The sequence below is a fragment of the Scomber scombrus genome, chromosome 1 (genome assembly GCF_963691925.1).
Source record: "Scomber scombrus chromosome 1, fScoSco1.1, whole genome shotgun sequence".
Taxonomy (NCBI): Eukaryota; Metazoa; Chordata; class Actinopteri; order Scombriformes; family Scombridae; genus Scomber; species Scomber scombrus.
In genome coordinates this window covers 28,572,276-28,587,480 of record NC_084970.1, presented here as the reverse complement: position 1 = coordinate 28,587,480, position 15,205 = coordinate 28,572,276, and the positions used below count along the sequence as shown (strand labels likewise).

The 15,205-nt window shown below is 40.7% G+C and overlaps 1 protein-coding gene across 7 annotated transcripts in view; it reads right to left on the bottom strand.

The window, feature by feature from the left end:
- tle3b (TLE family member 3, transcriptional corepressor b) overlaps nt 1-2,890 on the bottom strand; it is a 31,518-nt gene extending 28,628 nt beyond the window's left edge. For all 7 annotated transcript variants that reach the window (XM_062425002.1, XM_062424977.1, XM_062424984.1 and 4 more), the window contains exons 1-4: nt 2,468-2,890; nt 1,714-1,953; nt 988-1,088; nt 707-770 (exon numbers count right to left, since the gene is read on the bottom strand). In XM_062425002.1, coding sequence (XP_062280986.1) covers nt 707-770; nt 988-1,088; nt 1,714-1,737 — 189 coding nt within the window. In that variant the 5' untranslated portion in view covers nt 1,738-1,953; nt 2,468-2,890. The remainder of the gene's footprint in view (nt 1-706; nt 771-987; nt 1,089-1,713; nt 1,954-2,467) is intronic.
- Between the last annotated feature and the right edge of the window lie 12,315 nt (nt 2,891-15,205).

The window sequence follows — 15,205 nt, the reverse complement described above, 5'->3', positions numbered from 1 at the left end:
AATCAATTATCAAAAACGTTGCTGATTAATTAACAATTAATTAATTTACCAATTAGCCACACTACTAAGTCTAATTAAGTTTCTGCAGGGTTTTGTCTGACGTGAAGCTTAACAGTGAAACTTGTGTAAAGTGAATTGCATTGCACATCAATGTGATTATGTTATGAGATTTTGAATGTATTTCAGCCTCAGTAGGCAGTCTATTATCTTTATGGTTGAGGGAAAACACACAAAGTCCCCCATGTGTCAGAAACCCCTGGGTGTGTCAAAAGTGTCTGAATGACCCTGCGGTTCACCCTTGGAGAGTTAAGAAGAAGAAAAAACACATAGGAAGCCCTCTGATTCATGCACAAAGGCAGCAGACCAGTCATTAACCCCCAGTGGGTCATGTCGGGTGTGTTAGGACGTGGGGGTGGAGAGTCATAAAGAGGACCCCAGAGCCATAGAGGGGGTCGTCACACCCCACAATCAATAGTTGGACATTTGACCCCTGCTAGAGTTTCAACTGGCCCTCCACAGACCCCCACCCTGCGCCTCCTTATCCAATGAAAACACAGACGTGAGTCAACAACTTCAAGCAGGGACGAATGCTTAACACGGCCTTCTGCAAAAACACAGGGGCCGCACCACCTGTGACTGTTCACCTGAGGCTAAAGGGAGGATACGGCATTAAATCAAAACACGGCTTTACAAAGACTCCTCTTACCATGACGTAGTGACGCTGCATCTCTGTCTTCTCATTGGCCAGTTTGTCGTACTCCACTTTGAGACTTGAGGAAGAGAGAAGGCAAATTAAAACCATGCTTAATTTGTAGATTTTATACATAATTGAATAAAGCAATGAATTCAGAGCAGATATATTTGTGTGTTTGTTATATCAGTATAGACTTTGTGCATGAAGCCACAAAAATGGAACAAAACAGAGGCAGCTTCCCCTTCCTATTCTTTCCAGGAAGCCAGCGCTGTTTACAGTAGACTAGTCATTACCTGTGGTACTGGGCCTGCAGGAACTGAAATTCGTCTTTGATCCTGTCGCAAGACTCTGCCACAGTGAATTTGAAGCCAGGCTGCCCTGGTTGGTGAGGTGCCTGAAAAAAAAAAGTACAATTGGAGAGATACCACAGGTGTAAATAACACAATCACAGCCCAGATAATAGTCTCATCTCTCGCCTCCTACTCCTCTTTCTCAGTAAACTGCCCTCACATTTCCCCTGAGCCCTGACTGGTGGTGGAGGAAAGAGCCACTTTCACTGAACAACACTGTGCAATGACAGAGGCGGGTCACTTCATCCCTTCCTCAAAAGTTATGATACATGGGTGGGCAGGGGGGGTGATGAATGAGAGAGGGATATAAAAATAAATAAATAAATCATACACACAGCTGTGAGATTTCAGTGCATGCTGCGCAACAAAAAAGGGACAATAAATGCACCTATAACAAACCGCCCTGAGAAATTAAGTCAGTTTACAGCAGGATGCGATGATCTGCTTCCCTGAGTTGTACTAAAAAGCTCTGATCTTGTTGCCAATAAAATAAACACGGTTCTCACAGTGTCTATTGCTGCCTGAGTGAAGAGCTCAGCAGCACCGATGCAGACCATAAATAGTAAGGTGTGGATCAGCAGCTCCACTCTGACGAGCTAATTAGGCTACACTTTGAAGGGCGGTGCATTTGCATCAATTTACAAATAGTGACAAACACAAGCTACTTACCGGATGCCGGCCTTGTGGATACATGTCGAGTCCTTTACACGAGGGAATTCGGTGTGTTTTCTCTCTTTCTTTCTCTCCGTAATCCCGGTGAAGGTGCGGTAAATCACCGCCACCCCCTCCCCTGTACACGCAGGATGGCGGCGGACAAAGCCCTGTGCGCGGCTGCGAGGAGCACACTCAGACCCCGACCATTGGATCTATCACCTCGTCGGTCTTTTTTTTTTTCTTCCTTTGTATAACCTAAACAAACAGAAAAAGGGGGGCAAAACTGAGGAGCTGGATCACTTTCTCGGCAAAGCGACCGTATATAGCAGTACCTTTTAAATCAACATGAATTAAAGCTTTATGAACTTAACAAGGGGCTGGTCCACAATCTGCTCCCTGGAAATGAGAATTTATTCGTCAAAACAAACAAAAAAATCTAAAATCTGTCGCCCTGATTTGTGATAATACACAGAGGGAAAAAAACAAGAAGCGTTTGATCCGACGTATCAAATAAATAACAAACTTGATACTTTTGATCAAACCTCAGTGACATGGTGCTTTGTTTTTCCTCGTAAATCTAACGAGTTGTCTTCCACAGAGGAAAAAACAGAACACACAAACACAACGGGGGTTTTTGTTTTGGTGGTCCGGGAAAGATCAGAAAACAAGGAGCTGCTGCTGCTGCTTTCAAAGTCGGCTGCCATAAAGCCACCACCACCACCACCACCACCCGTCTTGTTAGCGGCTCTCTTCATGTCGCCCTTTTTACCTTTTGTCTCGACAGATTCCTCCTCTCTCTCTCTCTCTCGCCTCTTGCACAGGTAAACAAAATCTTAGTATCCAGACACAAAGCGTAAAATCCTTCACTTTGAAACCCTCAACAAGGAAGGATAGAGTCGGCTTTTTTCTCCTCACTTTGCCCCCTTTGAGAGTCCTTTAAAGAAAAGAAAAAAAAACCTCCGGTGATCCCGCGGCAGAGAGCGTCTCTGCGTCCCGGTCGGACGTCGGAAACCCCTCGGCGAACAACTTCAAAAAAGCCTATACTACGATCCAGTAGTAGTACACGAATCTTCCAGTAAGTCCAGAGATATTTTTTATGGCGAGAAAAACGGGTTAATTTGGTGAAAATGTCTGCCGTTGTGAAATATACCACTAGCTTGCTGTTGGGTATGCCCAGTTCCTCCGCCGCGCGCTGTACCACACACAGACTATGCACTGACACGAGGACCCGACTGCAGAGAGAGAACCCTGCGCAGACCAATCAGGTGCGCCGATGGAGTTTAGCGACGTCGACCAATCAGAAAATGTGTCCCCCACGTGGGCATCCCCAGTAGTACGTTCCTCTGATTGGCCGACGCTATGTGACCTCACACGTTCGCCATTTTGGATCTGAAGTGACATTCAGTGCGTTCAACAACTTGTTCAAAACAAAGGTGATAATTTATACATCCGTGCATTTCAGCCCCATGGTTTTACGTTTAGATGATCAGTATATGAATGTGAGTTGTATAATTAAAAAAATATGCTGAATTAAATAAACTATTCTGGTGTAAACAGGAAAAAATAAACCCACTAGCCAGAGCTTGAATTCATAATTTTAATAACGGCAGTAGGTACATGTGGTATGTGCTTTTTTATGAGAAATTATAAGTGAAGCTTGTCTGATGTTTTGTAACACGTTCTGCCCTCAATTCAGTATCAAGCAAAAAGAAATAAACACTGCTAGTATGCCAGGAATAAATAAGAGCTCGTAGAAAATGTGAATACCGCTTAATTTACAGCGGAGTGTCCTTTGAGTGACTTGAATTGATCGACCTATTTCTAACGAGAACCTCAAGCATCTACAAGCTTTCCTATCAGCAGCACCAGGTAGGCTGCAACACGTCTACGCTTGAGGATATATCAGCCTATCACGTGTTGCTCACCATGCCCGGCCCCACGTGGGTGCTCTCCCCGCCTTCCATCCAATGGTGTTGGAGCTGTCTTCATGCGCGGCTCGTGATTGGCCGAACTCGGGAGAAGCTGTCAGTCAGGAGCTCGGGCTGTCAATTAAACCCACGTTGGGTACGGCGCTGACAAATGCCTGTGCTACTCTCCCTCCTGCCTGCGAATAGAGCCCGGAATGGCTGCTTAATTAGCTCCGAATGGCTTTTCCTTTCAGCTCAAACAATCTGTCACTACCATGTGGTAAAAAGAGCCTTGCATAAAACAAAAGCAGGAAAAAAAAAAGCCAGTAGGGGCTAAATATCAGTTTGATTCCCCCCCCCCCCCCCCCCCCCTCCTCCAACCCCTCCTCCATAAAAAACATTTGCTGCAAAACAAAGCTTTTACCTCGCTTAAACATTGGCTCATTTCACTCCTCATCTGCTTCTCCTCTTATTTTTACTCTAAAATTGTATTTATTTGTTGATCTGGGTGTCCATTCACATTTGAATTTAAAGCTGGCAGGGTTTTTTTGTATTCCCTGAAAACAAGTAGTTCAGGTTTGGCTAGTCTTAATGACATGCAGTTTAATGATTTATTGTTAAATGTAGAGGGCAGCACTCTCAACATGGAGGATTATTTTACCAAAAGATTTTAAAACATTTGGAGTAATTGTAGCTCTACATGAAAATGATCAATCTTACTTATTTCTAATGTATCATTCAAAATATTTTTTTTTAAATGCCAATAGAAATAGTTTATGTACATCTTAGACTAAAACTATTTGACTCAAAGTTATAATACTTACAGCATAACAAGTTGCCCAAATGTCACAAAGTACAACAAACATGAAAAACACACTTGCAAATGACCATATCTGTAGTGTTGTTAGTTTTTATAATGGTTGAGTATGTCAGGAATAAGATTTCATTGCACTTATTGCACACATAGTATTTTATTATTATTTATTAGGCACACACAAACACACACACACACACAAACATATATATGTATATATGTGTGTATATATATATACATATATATATATATATATATATATATATATATATATATATATATGTATACACACAAATATCCAAATGTTGTACGAATAAAATAATGTTTTTTCGTTTTTGTTCCATTGGATAGTTAGAGATGTGTTTCTATGTGATGTTACGTGTGGCTGTCTTAAGTGTGGATGTAGCTGCTGTAAACCAAGCAATTTCCTGTGAAGGATCAATCAAGTATCTATCTGTCTATCTATCTATCCATCCATCTATCTATCTTATAAGGAGTACATTTGTATCAGGCGTACATTTGTTGCTGTATTTCTATAACATTGTGTATAACACTGTGGTGGGCCATAACACAGGAAGTGAATGAGCCAAATGTGTCTTCCGTCTGACACAGGATTTATATAGTGCAAGAAAGGTTGCACAAAAGTTAATTACATAGTCAGAACTACAGTATAGTGATGTATTCAAATCTTTTATCTGTTTGATATATTTTAATAAAAAAGTATGTTAAGTCATTATTAAGTTATGGAAACTTACGTTTAAGTAATGTAAGAGAATATATCGTCTGAAATAATTTCCGCTCTGCCTCTACCGTGTTTGACCTTTGACCTCGAACGAGTTCTGGCGGTATGTGTAAGAAAAACGGATCATGACAAGAACAGGTGCGCAAATTTAGATTTTTATCCTCTAACATTGCATAACAGCCTCCGTTGTATGGAGCAGGTTTTTGTTTCAGAGCACATCAGTGGTTCACTGTATCTCACAGGCTGTTTTTGTGTCTCTTTGTGTTTGTTTGTTAGTGTTTCTACCACTCACTCCAGTTTACTCCCACATCTGAAAGACATGCAAGTCAGGTGTATTAGATGCTTAATTGCTTGTAGGTATGAATGTTAATTTGTCAGTCTGAGCTGAAAGTAACATGGCAACTTGCTCTTGATACATAGTGCTCTGGTGTACATTTCCTGCAGTCCTTGAAATGTTTAAATGTCTATGTGTGCTTATGTGTAATGAATGGTTTCAGGTTGTCAAATACACATGAAACCGCTGTCTTTTGTAAAGTTTGTCTGACTCAAGTGCCCAACAAGAGTGGCAATGCTAAAAAACCCTCTTCCTCCACCTCAAATATGAGATGGTGCCAAGTGTAAAGAGGGAGCAAATTACTAAATGGTTTATGATCACTTGTAAGTCACTTGCCAAAGCACTCCTCTAACCTGCTTATTTTCATGTCACTATACGTCAAAGTGACATTGAGAGGGTTTGCGGAGAGTCTGTTTCATCTTTATACAATATGTTCTTCCCCGTGTAGATATCATTGCTTATAATGGTTTCACTCAGGGTTATGTGAACTTTCCTTCAACACAAATCATTTGGGTACTTTGGGTTTTAGACATATTGACACACAAATCCAGGCAGAGACACAACATGATGCTAACTGACCCAGTAAGACAAAATATTAAAGACTGTCCTCCCAAGAAAAATGACACATTAGATCGTTATATCAATTGCCCAAATGACCTATAGTTATGTATGAGTGACAGATGCCATCTAGCTGCCATATTAATTATGACCTGGACTAGTGGCGTAATTCAGATGACGACTACATAGCAACAAATTTGCTCATCTGGAGGTGGATTGTGGTTATAATCCAACTGTGGACTTTGCCACAGGAGGATGTGTCCGGACAGTTTTTTAAAAAACATAACGATGATTGTCCCCTAACCTTAAACCTGTGGTTGTTATTGTAACCATGATGACAAATGTTGCCTAACTTTACAAAAGTAGTATCTTTAAACCACACCGCATGTCTCTGTAACTTTAACAAAGTCATTGTTTTAACCCAAACCATGATCGTTCCCTGAACATAACCAAGTGGTTTTTGTGCCTAAACCTAACCAGACCTGAACCACAGAGTTGTCACGCCATAAAACATCATCATTATTCTCAGCAGTGATGTGTAATAGTTTTGGAAAGGGCAGACAAATGATGTCGTTCTGCTGATTATTGCCGATAGGGGCGCCAGATTAAAAAATGCTCCTATGTGTCATTCTGGAGTGCACGTGTTAAAAAAAACTGTTTTTGGCCGCTGAATTTGAAGAACTTGTTGTAAATGTTATTTGGATCAGGCTACACTCAGATCCCAGATCACATTTCAGCTATGAGGAGCAGAGAGGGCGGGCAGTGACCTGTACTTTGTAGTTGACATGCAGAGTTGTTAAGTTTCATGTCGAGTATGGCGTACAATTGAACTTTTAGAGGCTGATTTTCATTGCAGTTGTCACCCTGTTCAAAACATCCTCCTCCATTCATCATATCTGCACTCAAGCGAGCAGGTACTGTTGATTTATGCAGAATTGTTGGTCAGTCGTGCTGATATTTGTCCGTTTGCTCTGTGCTGAGGATCCTGGGATTGCAATGTATATGTCCAGTGTAAGGATGTGGGTTATCTGGGAACTGGCAAACACAGTAGCGGTCTCCACAGGCCTGAGACTCTGATTCAAGAACCACATACAAACAGACATTATCATACAGCTTCATCTCACACACTGAGCACCGTGGATATGTCACACACTCGCGCACAAACACACAGACACACAGAGATCCACTTTTCATCCCACTCAATGGAGAGTGGCCTAGATTAGGCAGCAACAAAGGAGTGGGTTTCACCTCAGGGATAAGGGGGGCCATTCCACCCTTGTAGACCTCTGCACTGTTTATTTGCACTGGAAACCCAGACGCTGTGAAACTCCCACTCTGAGGCACTACACAAATATTGGAGCTATTTGCAGAGGTGGTTTTAATTCTTTACGGAGCAATGATTGGCTCTTTTCACTCCCATCTCTGCAAGAGCTTGGCCAATGGATTCCTTGAGGCTCTTATGCTTCCCCCACACCAACTCACACTTGCCCCAAAATAAATATAACTGATGTATATTTTCAATGGCTTTAGTGGCCACTAAAGACTCAAATCCCATTTATTCTGCTCATGGTATCACATTCTCTGCTCAAACAAATCCTCAGAACCAAAACCACAGCTTCTATAGCGAACCAGTGCTGGTCCCAGCCTCTGCTGTCGACACTGATCTTGATACTTCCTGAGAAGACAGCGTATGCTCACTCGCCTTTTGGAGGCCAGCAGTGTGAAAAACAAGAAGGGGCTGTGCACAGCAATAAAGCAGCTCTTGAGATATTTGACATGGTGTGTGAGGAGGTTGTAAATGAAGAGGGATTGCATACAGCGAAACATTGATTAGTGCTTTTTCTTTTTGTGAACGTATTCTCACCTTTAAGAAGATGTTTGATTATCAGCATCCATCAGATGAATTACTTCATCCATTCAGCCATCCTCTCTTTTAAACCATCAACCGTCACTTTTCCTTGGCGGAGTGCAAAATTCGGATGGTCACAGCAGCATCGTGAAGCACCCACTGACTCGGGATTATTGACGTGCTTTTACAGGCGGGTTCAGGCCATGAAAGGAGACATTCCTCGCCACAATGGACCCAGTGTGTGTCGCGGGGGCTGCCGACATGAATAGGGCCCCTAAAAGTGTATCACTGTGACTCGTCAGCCTGTAATCAATGCAAACAAGATGAAAGGGCCTTATCAAAAGAGACAAACACAGACATGAGTAGTGTCTGAACAAAAAAGGTGAGGGCTTCTTTTTGGCTAAAGTCCATGAATTTGTTTGTACTGTTGGCTGGTTTGTACATATGTGTATGTGTTTGCATTTATACACACATCCGGCACACATGGAGTTTGCAGCATACTGTTCATGCCTCTGCACAGTAGCATGGTCAAAACCACTGGGCTGCTACCAGCAGAAAATAGGAGTGAAAACATTCTCCAAACGGTATTTTATTCATTAGCAGAGTGCGCTAGGTTGCACAGAGCTGAATTTAAAATACAGAGCAAGGAGGAACTTGAAGAATTGTTTCAAAATCTGGTGATTTGCTTTAATCCCTCCTTGAAAGCGTCTCTCATCCTCTGCACAGAAAAAGACACAGCTGTCTATCAGAGCAATTCGTTAAAGGTACAAAAAGTAAACAAGAAGCCTGAGGAATTGAGAAAAGACAGGACGCTCCTCAAAAGTGCCTCAACAAATTTTCCTTTTGTTCTTGTCTTTTAAGAAGCTTTGAGATGTTAACACTGGGAGCTGAAAGACTTCCTTATTCCAACCTGTACATTACAGGTAAAAGATTTTCACTTTTAATCTCAGATGGAATACAAGTGCAATATCAACTACTATTTTTCAGACAACTTGGAACATTCAATCATTAAATAGCTTTAAAGCTATAAATTAAGATAACAGCATAACAAGTGGTTTTAGTGTTAATTTATTAGTTTAGTAAAACCAGGTTAGTTGTAGTGTAATTGTATTCCTCCCTGGAATGTACTATTAAGCGCTCGTGCAATTTGAGTGTTTGTTGTACACATAGCATCAATTTGAAATGAGTTCATAGTCGTTGATACCAAAAACATGATTGAGCCCTTTTTTATTCTCCCCAGAGTGCTCGGCTGAACATTAATGAATTCAAAATGACTCTGCCTCAGGTGCTGTCGTGATTAATAAGCTCATTTAGTCAGCACTTATTGTGACCAGGTCTGCAGGCCAGCCCAGTGTAAGGCTCTTTAGTGGGTTGGTGTTATTTTTTGTGATTATGGTCCAAGTGGTTGTTGTAAAATCGGGTCAACAAAATGACCTTCTACTGTCCTTCAGCTGGAGAGTGAAAGGGAAGCTAGCGATGACGGTGAGTCCCACTTTGCCTCTACCAAATGAATGATAACATACCCAGGGAGGTGCAAAGTACCCCCCCACCTCCCGCCTCCTTTTGCTCTTGCTACCAAAGAATAAAAGGATACTGCCTGGCTTAGCTGGAGTATCAGATAGTTTATATTTTATGGCTTGGCAGAACATGCATAACGTCTAAGAATAGGTTCTATTAAATGTCAATATAGCCGATTGTAAAGCACAGCTGGTGTGATTCAACTGTATTTATATATTTTACTTTCGAATTATAAAGTAATGAGCAGCACCTGAATGACTGTTTGCTTGGTTAACAGGTAGCTTTTATACACCAGGATGAACATTTGATTTTATACAGTAATATACATATATTTCATTTTGTACAGTTATCTTTTGGAAATATATGTAAATGAGAGCAGTTCATCGTGAGATCTGCATAAAACACAAACATTTAACTGAGACTCATCAGACTATAATTTATAGTTTTTATGTCCTAGTGGCTGTGAGGACCTATGCAGACACTCCATGTAGTATAAACAGGACCTTGTATCTGCTTCTAGTTTTTGGAGAAATACAGTATATTCATGTGTCCCACAGTGTCAACTGATTCATGTTAAGACTCTCATATGAAGACAATGACCTCATTATCTAAACTATTTCCTTATCTCTGTAATACATGCAATAAATGTCTGTTTATTTGTTATATCTCATAAAACCTTTAATTGTATCTATTAAGAGTCACTTGATTATTGAAAGGTCATTTTGGAATTTTTTGTGACAATGTTTCAAGATTTTTACGCATTTACTCGTTGCATCGACTCATGAAATAAAACAAGAAGAAAAATGATTTAAAAAACAAACAATCCTGTCGCAGAGGCTGAATCTCTGCAAATTGGAAATTGTTCGCTCAACTGCGTTCCGTCATGTTACAACGTAAAATTTCTATTAGAAAAAAGGATCTACCAGGTATGTGAGAGCAGCCTGACATCTTAGTGACATTTCAAATGTCTTCTCCATGTAATGATCTTTTTTTCATCAGTCACTTGGCAGGCTTCCAAAGAACTGAGTTCATTATGAAGCAGAGAGAAATATGGTTTCCAAGGGAACAAGCCCCTACATGCAGCCCCTTATGACTGTAGGCAAGATGAGGTGTTTGCACTCATGTATACTTCAGGGGGAATTGTGTAGCATTTATACATGCTTATGGAGAGTATGCAATAGTGTGCATGGCCTTGTGTGTGCAGTTTTTGTGCATGTGGACCCACTCAGCCTTGTGAGATAAATGGAATGAGGTAAATCACCTGGGAGATTGCAGCCAGGCCATCGATTTCATGGGTCATCAGATAACACCGGGGCTTGCTGAGCACATGCCCTTCAGCACTAGGCGAAGGCTATCATTTAGCCAGATCAATACCTCTAATTACCCTGCTCCACCCTTTGTAATAAATTCAGAACCTATCATATTGTCTTCAAAGAACTGGAATGACTGGAATGAGAAAGTATCACTGATGTAATCACACCAACGTTACAGTACTGTTGACATAAGTTTAATTATTTTTGGACATTGTGGTGCCCCGTGTACAGACATCCACTGCCGCCACTGAGGGGATTGATCTCTTCTTAATACTTATGGTCTGTGTCACGTCATCAACATCATACAGATTGTAAATCATATTTGGGATGTCACATGGAACATAAAAAATCAGATTATTCATAATCCCATATGATTCTGACATTATCCAGGTTTTGGTCATCTGTGCAGGAAGTGAGTGTCCTCAACTGAGTTAACATTAGTGATGCAATTCAGATATGTTTCATAGCTCTCATTTCCTATATGTATTGTATTGAATAGTGTCCTATAATACTTTATATAATATTCATAGAGAGAAAAATCAAATCAGTGTGGATCTGTTACAGGAAGGTCTGGACTGGATTATACAGAAACTCTAACCTCATACTGTTTTCAACCAACAGCAGCAATTTAGAGAGTGTTTACTTGCTAAATTTAACCAAAATAGACACAAAACGTGTATTGCTCACATTGTTCATTGTTGCTCTCTGTCATAAAATCAACTGAACCTACTGACCGCTGTTTTCATATTTTTTTCTGTGGATCAGTGGGCCACTCGCTCACTGCTCTGTGTGGTCAGAGCTGTTCAGCACAGTAAGGCATTTTTGACAGCTGTCATTTCAAAAGCTAACATCTGTATTGAGAACCAATACTGATTTATTCATTTTAATTACAGATCATTGTTTGTCATTACATTATTTAACTTTTTGACTACGACTGAAGTTTTGGACACACTTATAATATTATCCACATCCCTGTTATGAGACTTCTCCAGGAGTATATCATGATAATTGCATGTAACACAAGTAACCTCACAAAATGAGCAGCAGCACTTTAGGGCTTCCTTGCTGGACTTTTTTAATCGAGAAAACAATTAGATTTTTGCCAAAACCAATCATTAGCGATATCCAGACACTCTTGACGTCATTTTAAAATAAATATAGTGGTTGCATTAGCCAGCCTAACTGTTAGCTCAAGTTATAGAATGGAGGAAGGTAATAAGGACAATAATTGATATAATATAAACTTGTATTGAAAATTAAAAGGCATGGCAGGCTAGAGGATTTCCACAAAGCAAAGTAAGAGTTCCCTCCACTGAGTTCACTGCTTTACTGTAACAGGCTGCCAATGTTAGTCCCACTCACAAATGTTCTGATTGGCTCTGTTGGTTGTGTCTGACAGCCAGTCTTTAGAGGAATACCAGACCTTTGAATCACTTTGAAATGTGTGCTGTGTTTCGGAGGTCTGGAACCGGGCTGAGATTCTGTCTGTATATTTGTTAATGTGAGAATGAGCGCTAGCAGCTGCACACACCTATTAAGGAAGCACCACAGCATGTTTCTAAAGTCTCATCAATCAAAGCAACAGCGGTTTTAAAGATGTTGCGTGGGTTATAAACACAAAATGTTACCGTAAGACAAATACACTGCTCACGAAAACGAAGACTGCAAGTTGCAAACGTGGTTTTGTGTTTTCTGCGAGACTTCACTGGGTTTGAAACAAAACAGCTCACACAGCATGAAAGGAGGCATGGGACATTGTGATGGAGTTTCCCTGTCACTCACTGGTCTAGTTAGATTTCCTCTCTGCACCACTTCTGCTTGATGTGTTATTAACTTAGCACACAACACACACACACACGAGCAAACAACGTCTCGTGTTAGTATCTTCAAGCCGTCCACTTAAAAGTAATGCTGTTGTCAGTGTTATGCCCTCCCTCCTCCTGTCCCTCACCTCTAACATGCTGAGTGCAGCCCTCCTGCTATCTGGTTTCTCCACACTCATAGCTCTGCAGTGGTCCACTTATCACTGGGGCTGGCAGGTTGCCCACTGCCCATCACTTTCCGTCTTTCGGCTCTCGCTTGGATGAAGAGAACGGCTCTGTCACTCATGTGGTGGCAACTCTAATGTGTTCAACAGCCCAGAATTATCATGAGACCGGAGTGTGGATTTGTATGTTCATGCATGCATACATGTGCGTGTTTGGGGGCTTCTTTAGTGAAGCCACCAAGTACAAGGTGATATTTTTGTTATGTTTTATTTAAAAGAAGGCATAAAATTGATTGATTTTCAAATTAATTCTGGGTTCCTATTGTTTTAAAGAAGTGTGTGTGTTTGTTTTCACCCACAGTAATGTCTGTTTATGTGTATATATGTGTGTGTGTGTCTGTTCTTCAAAGGTCTATCAAACGGTGCTGCCTCCATGCTGGCAGGCCATTGCAATGCAGGCACATTTCCAAACACATCCAAACATGCCCAGCAGCGGGCCTCAGGGCCGGTGTAGCTGTTTAGCCCATAATAGTGACTGATTAGAATACCAGTGGTGAGAACTGAACCCAAAGCAGTTGTTGACAAGGGATATTAAGCAAAGTGGGGAGTCCAGCCGTGGGGGATTTGATGATGCCACCAGGGAAACATGTGCTGGCCCACACAGTGGTTCTCTTTAACACCATAACATCCAAACAGCTGATAACTCTATCCAGGGCCTAAAGAAGGGTTAGACTGCTTCACCCCACAGCCTTACAAGAGGAAACTGAGTGCTAAAGTATTAAGCTCCATGACAATACTGTAGAGAGTGGACTTGTGTCACCACTCTTTCATGGTAGATTTTTTTATTCTTGGCTGTTTGTCATCTTTCTTCTGTTACTCTCAACACAACCACAACAACACAGTGAGGTGATCCTAAATGTAATATTTTATGTTGCTGCTGTAACTGCTTGATTATACTTAATATCTTACCAGTCAAATTTCTCAATGTTTAAATGAGGAAACATGTAAGTCCACATTTATTATTTGTTTATCAATTATTTGATTATTTGTTTTTCTTCATCTTTTCTGTCACTGCATGTCCAGTCCCTCAATGAATGGACAAACTTTCACTGGTATCACCACGTAGTAGAAAATCAGGAATTGAAGGACGCAGCAGTTCAACTCCATTTAGACCAGATAGTGTAGCATAGTGTTTTAAAAGAATTGTTTAAAATTGTGGGAAATACTCTTATGCACACATCAATTTGACTATACACTAAATGTGAAGCTGCCACCAACAGGCAGTTAGCTTAGTTAGCGGGTGTGAGTGTAAACAGCTGGAAACTCCTGATTGTCACATGATAAAGACAAGACCCCAGAAAGTCACTCATAAACCAACTTGTCATTTTTTGTACATATTAAACAAACAAGACATACCATGTTCATTATTGAGCTTCAGAGGTGCCGCTATAGGCACATTTTTTTCAACCTTTGGACCAAGCCAGTTAAATGTATTTACTTCTAATTAGCAAGAGCAAATACTTTTTAAAGAAAACATAATGCCTCCAAAAAATATAACGTCTTCAGTTTGTCTTCCCTACAATATCCAACAGTGACAACTAAAAGATAATGAACATTTTTATAGTTGTGTTTTGGCAACCCAATAAACTTGGTTGCAGAGGTTACAGAGAGAGCTCCTTCTTGGTTAAATGTTGAACCAAAATCTAAACATAACCAAACCAAATCTTAACTAAAGCACCTGACCACATGTGGGATGCAGCATGATGCACCTCCTGGTCTCAGATGACTTTGTGTGCCAAAATAAAATGTATAAGCAGAAATGATTTAGTAGTATATAAACATACGTTTTAAGGGACAGGCTAAAACACACACCTTCTATTTCTTTTATGGCTTCTGTATTTAGTTTTTTCTAAAGTTTCAAACTACTGTATCCTACAGAGCAGAACCACCATTAAAATTATCCTAAAACGTGAAACACACTAAAGTATTAATGAGGTTTTGGTCTTTGGGGAAATCTAATGTAATTCATTTTGTCATTGACAGAGAGCTATTAGCACTGTCCAACATTCCCCCAGAGATCCACCCTCCATGTTTGATTGTGTTTCACTGCTCTACAAAGTGCCACCTCAGTGTAATGAGTTGTTCATAATTTGTCACCACTCTGCCTCTTTCGACAAAATAACCTTTTGTTCTGCTGTGCTGTCCACCTCACTGCACTCTCCCGGGGAAGGCTTTTAGGGACATCTACTTCGGAGAGGAAGGGCTGCACGACGCATGCAAAAGAAACATGGAAGACGACATCTCTCTTTACTTACATTATTCATGCAGAAAAATGCATTTAGCTCCAGTCTTTTCAAAGCTAATATTATGTTAATAAGGACAAGGATTCCTGCCAGATATAGTGCACTTAATAAAAGGAAGAACACGCACCCGCAAACATTAAAAGGGCTACTTTTAATGCACCCTGCCCTGTGCTCTGTGCTCT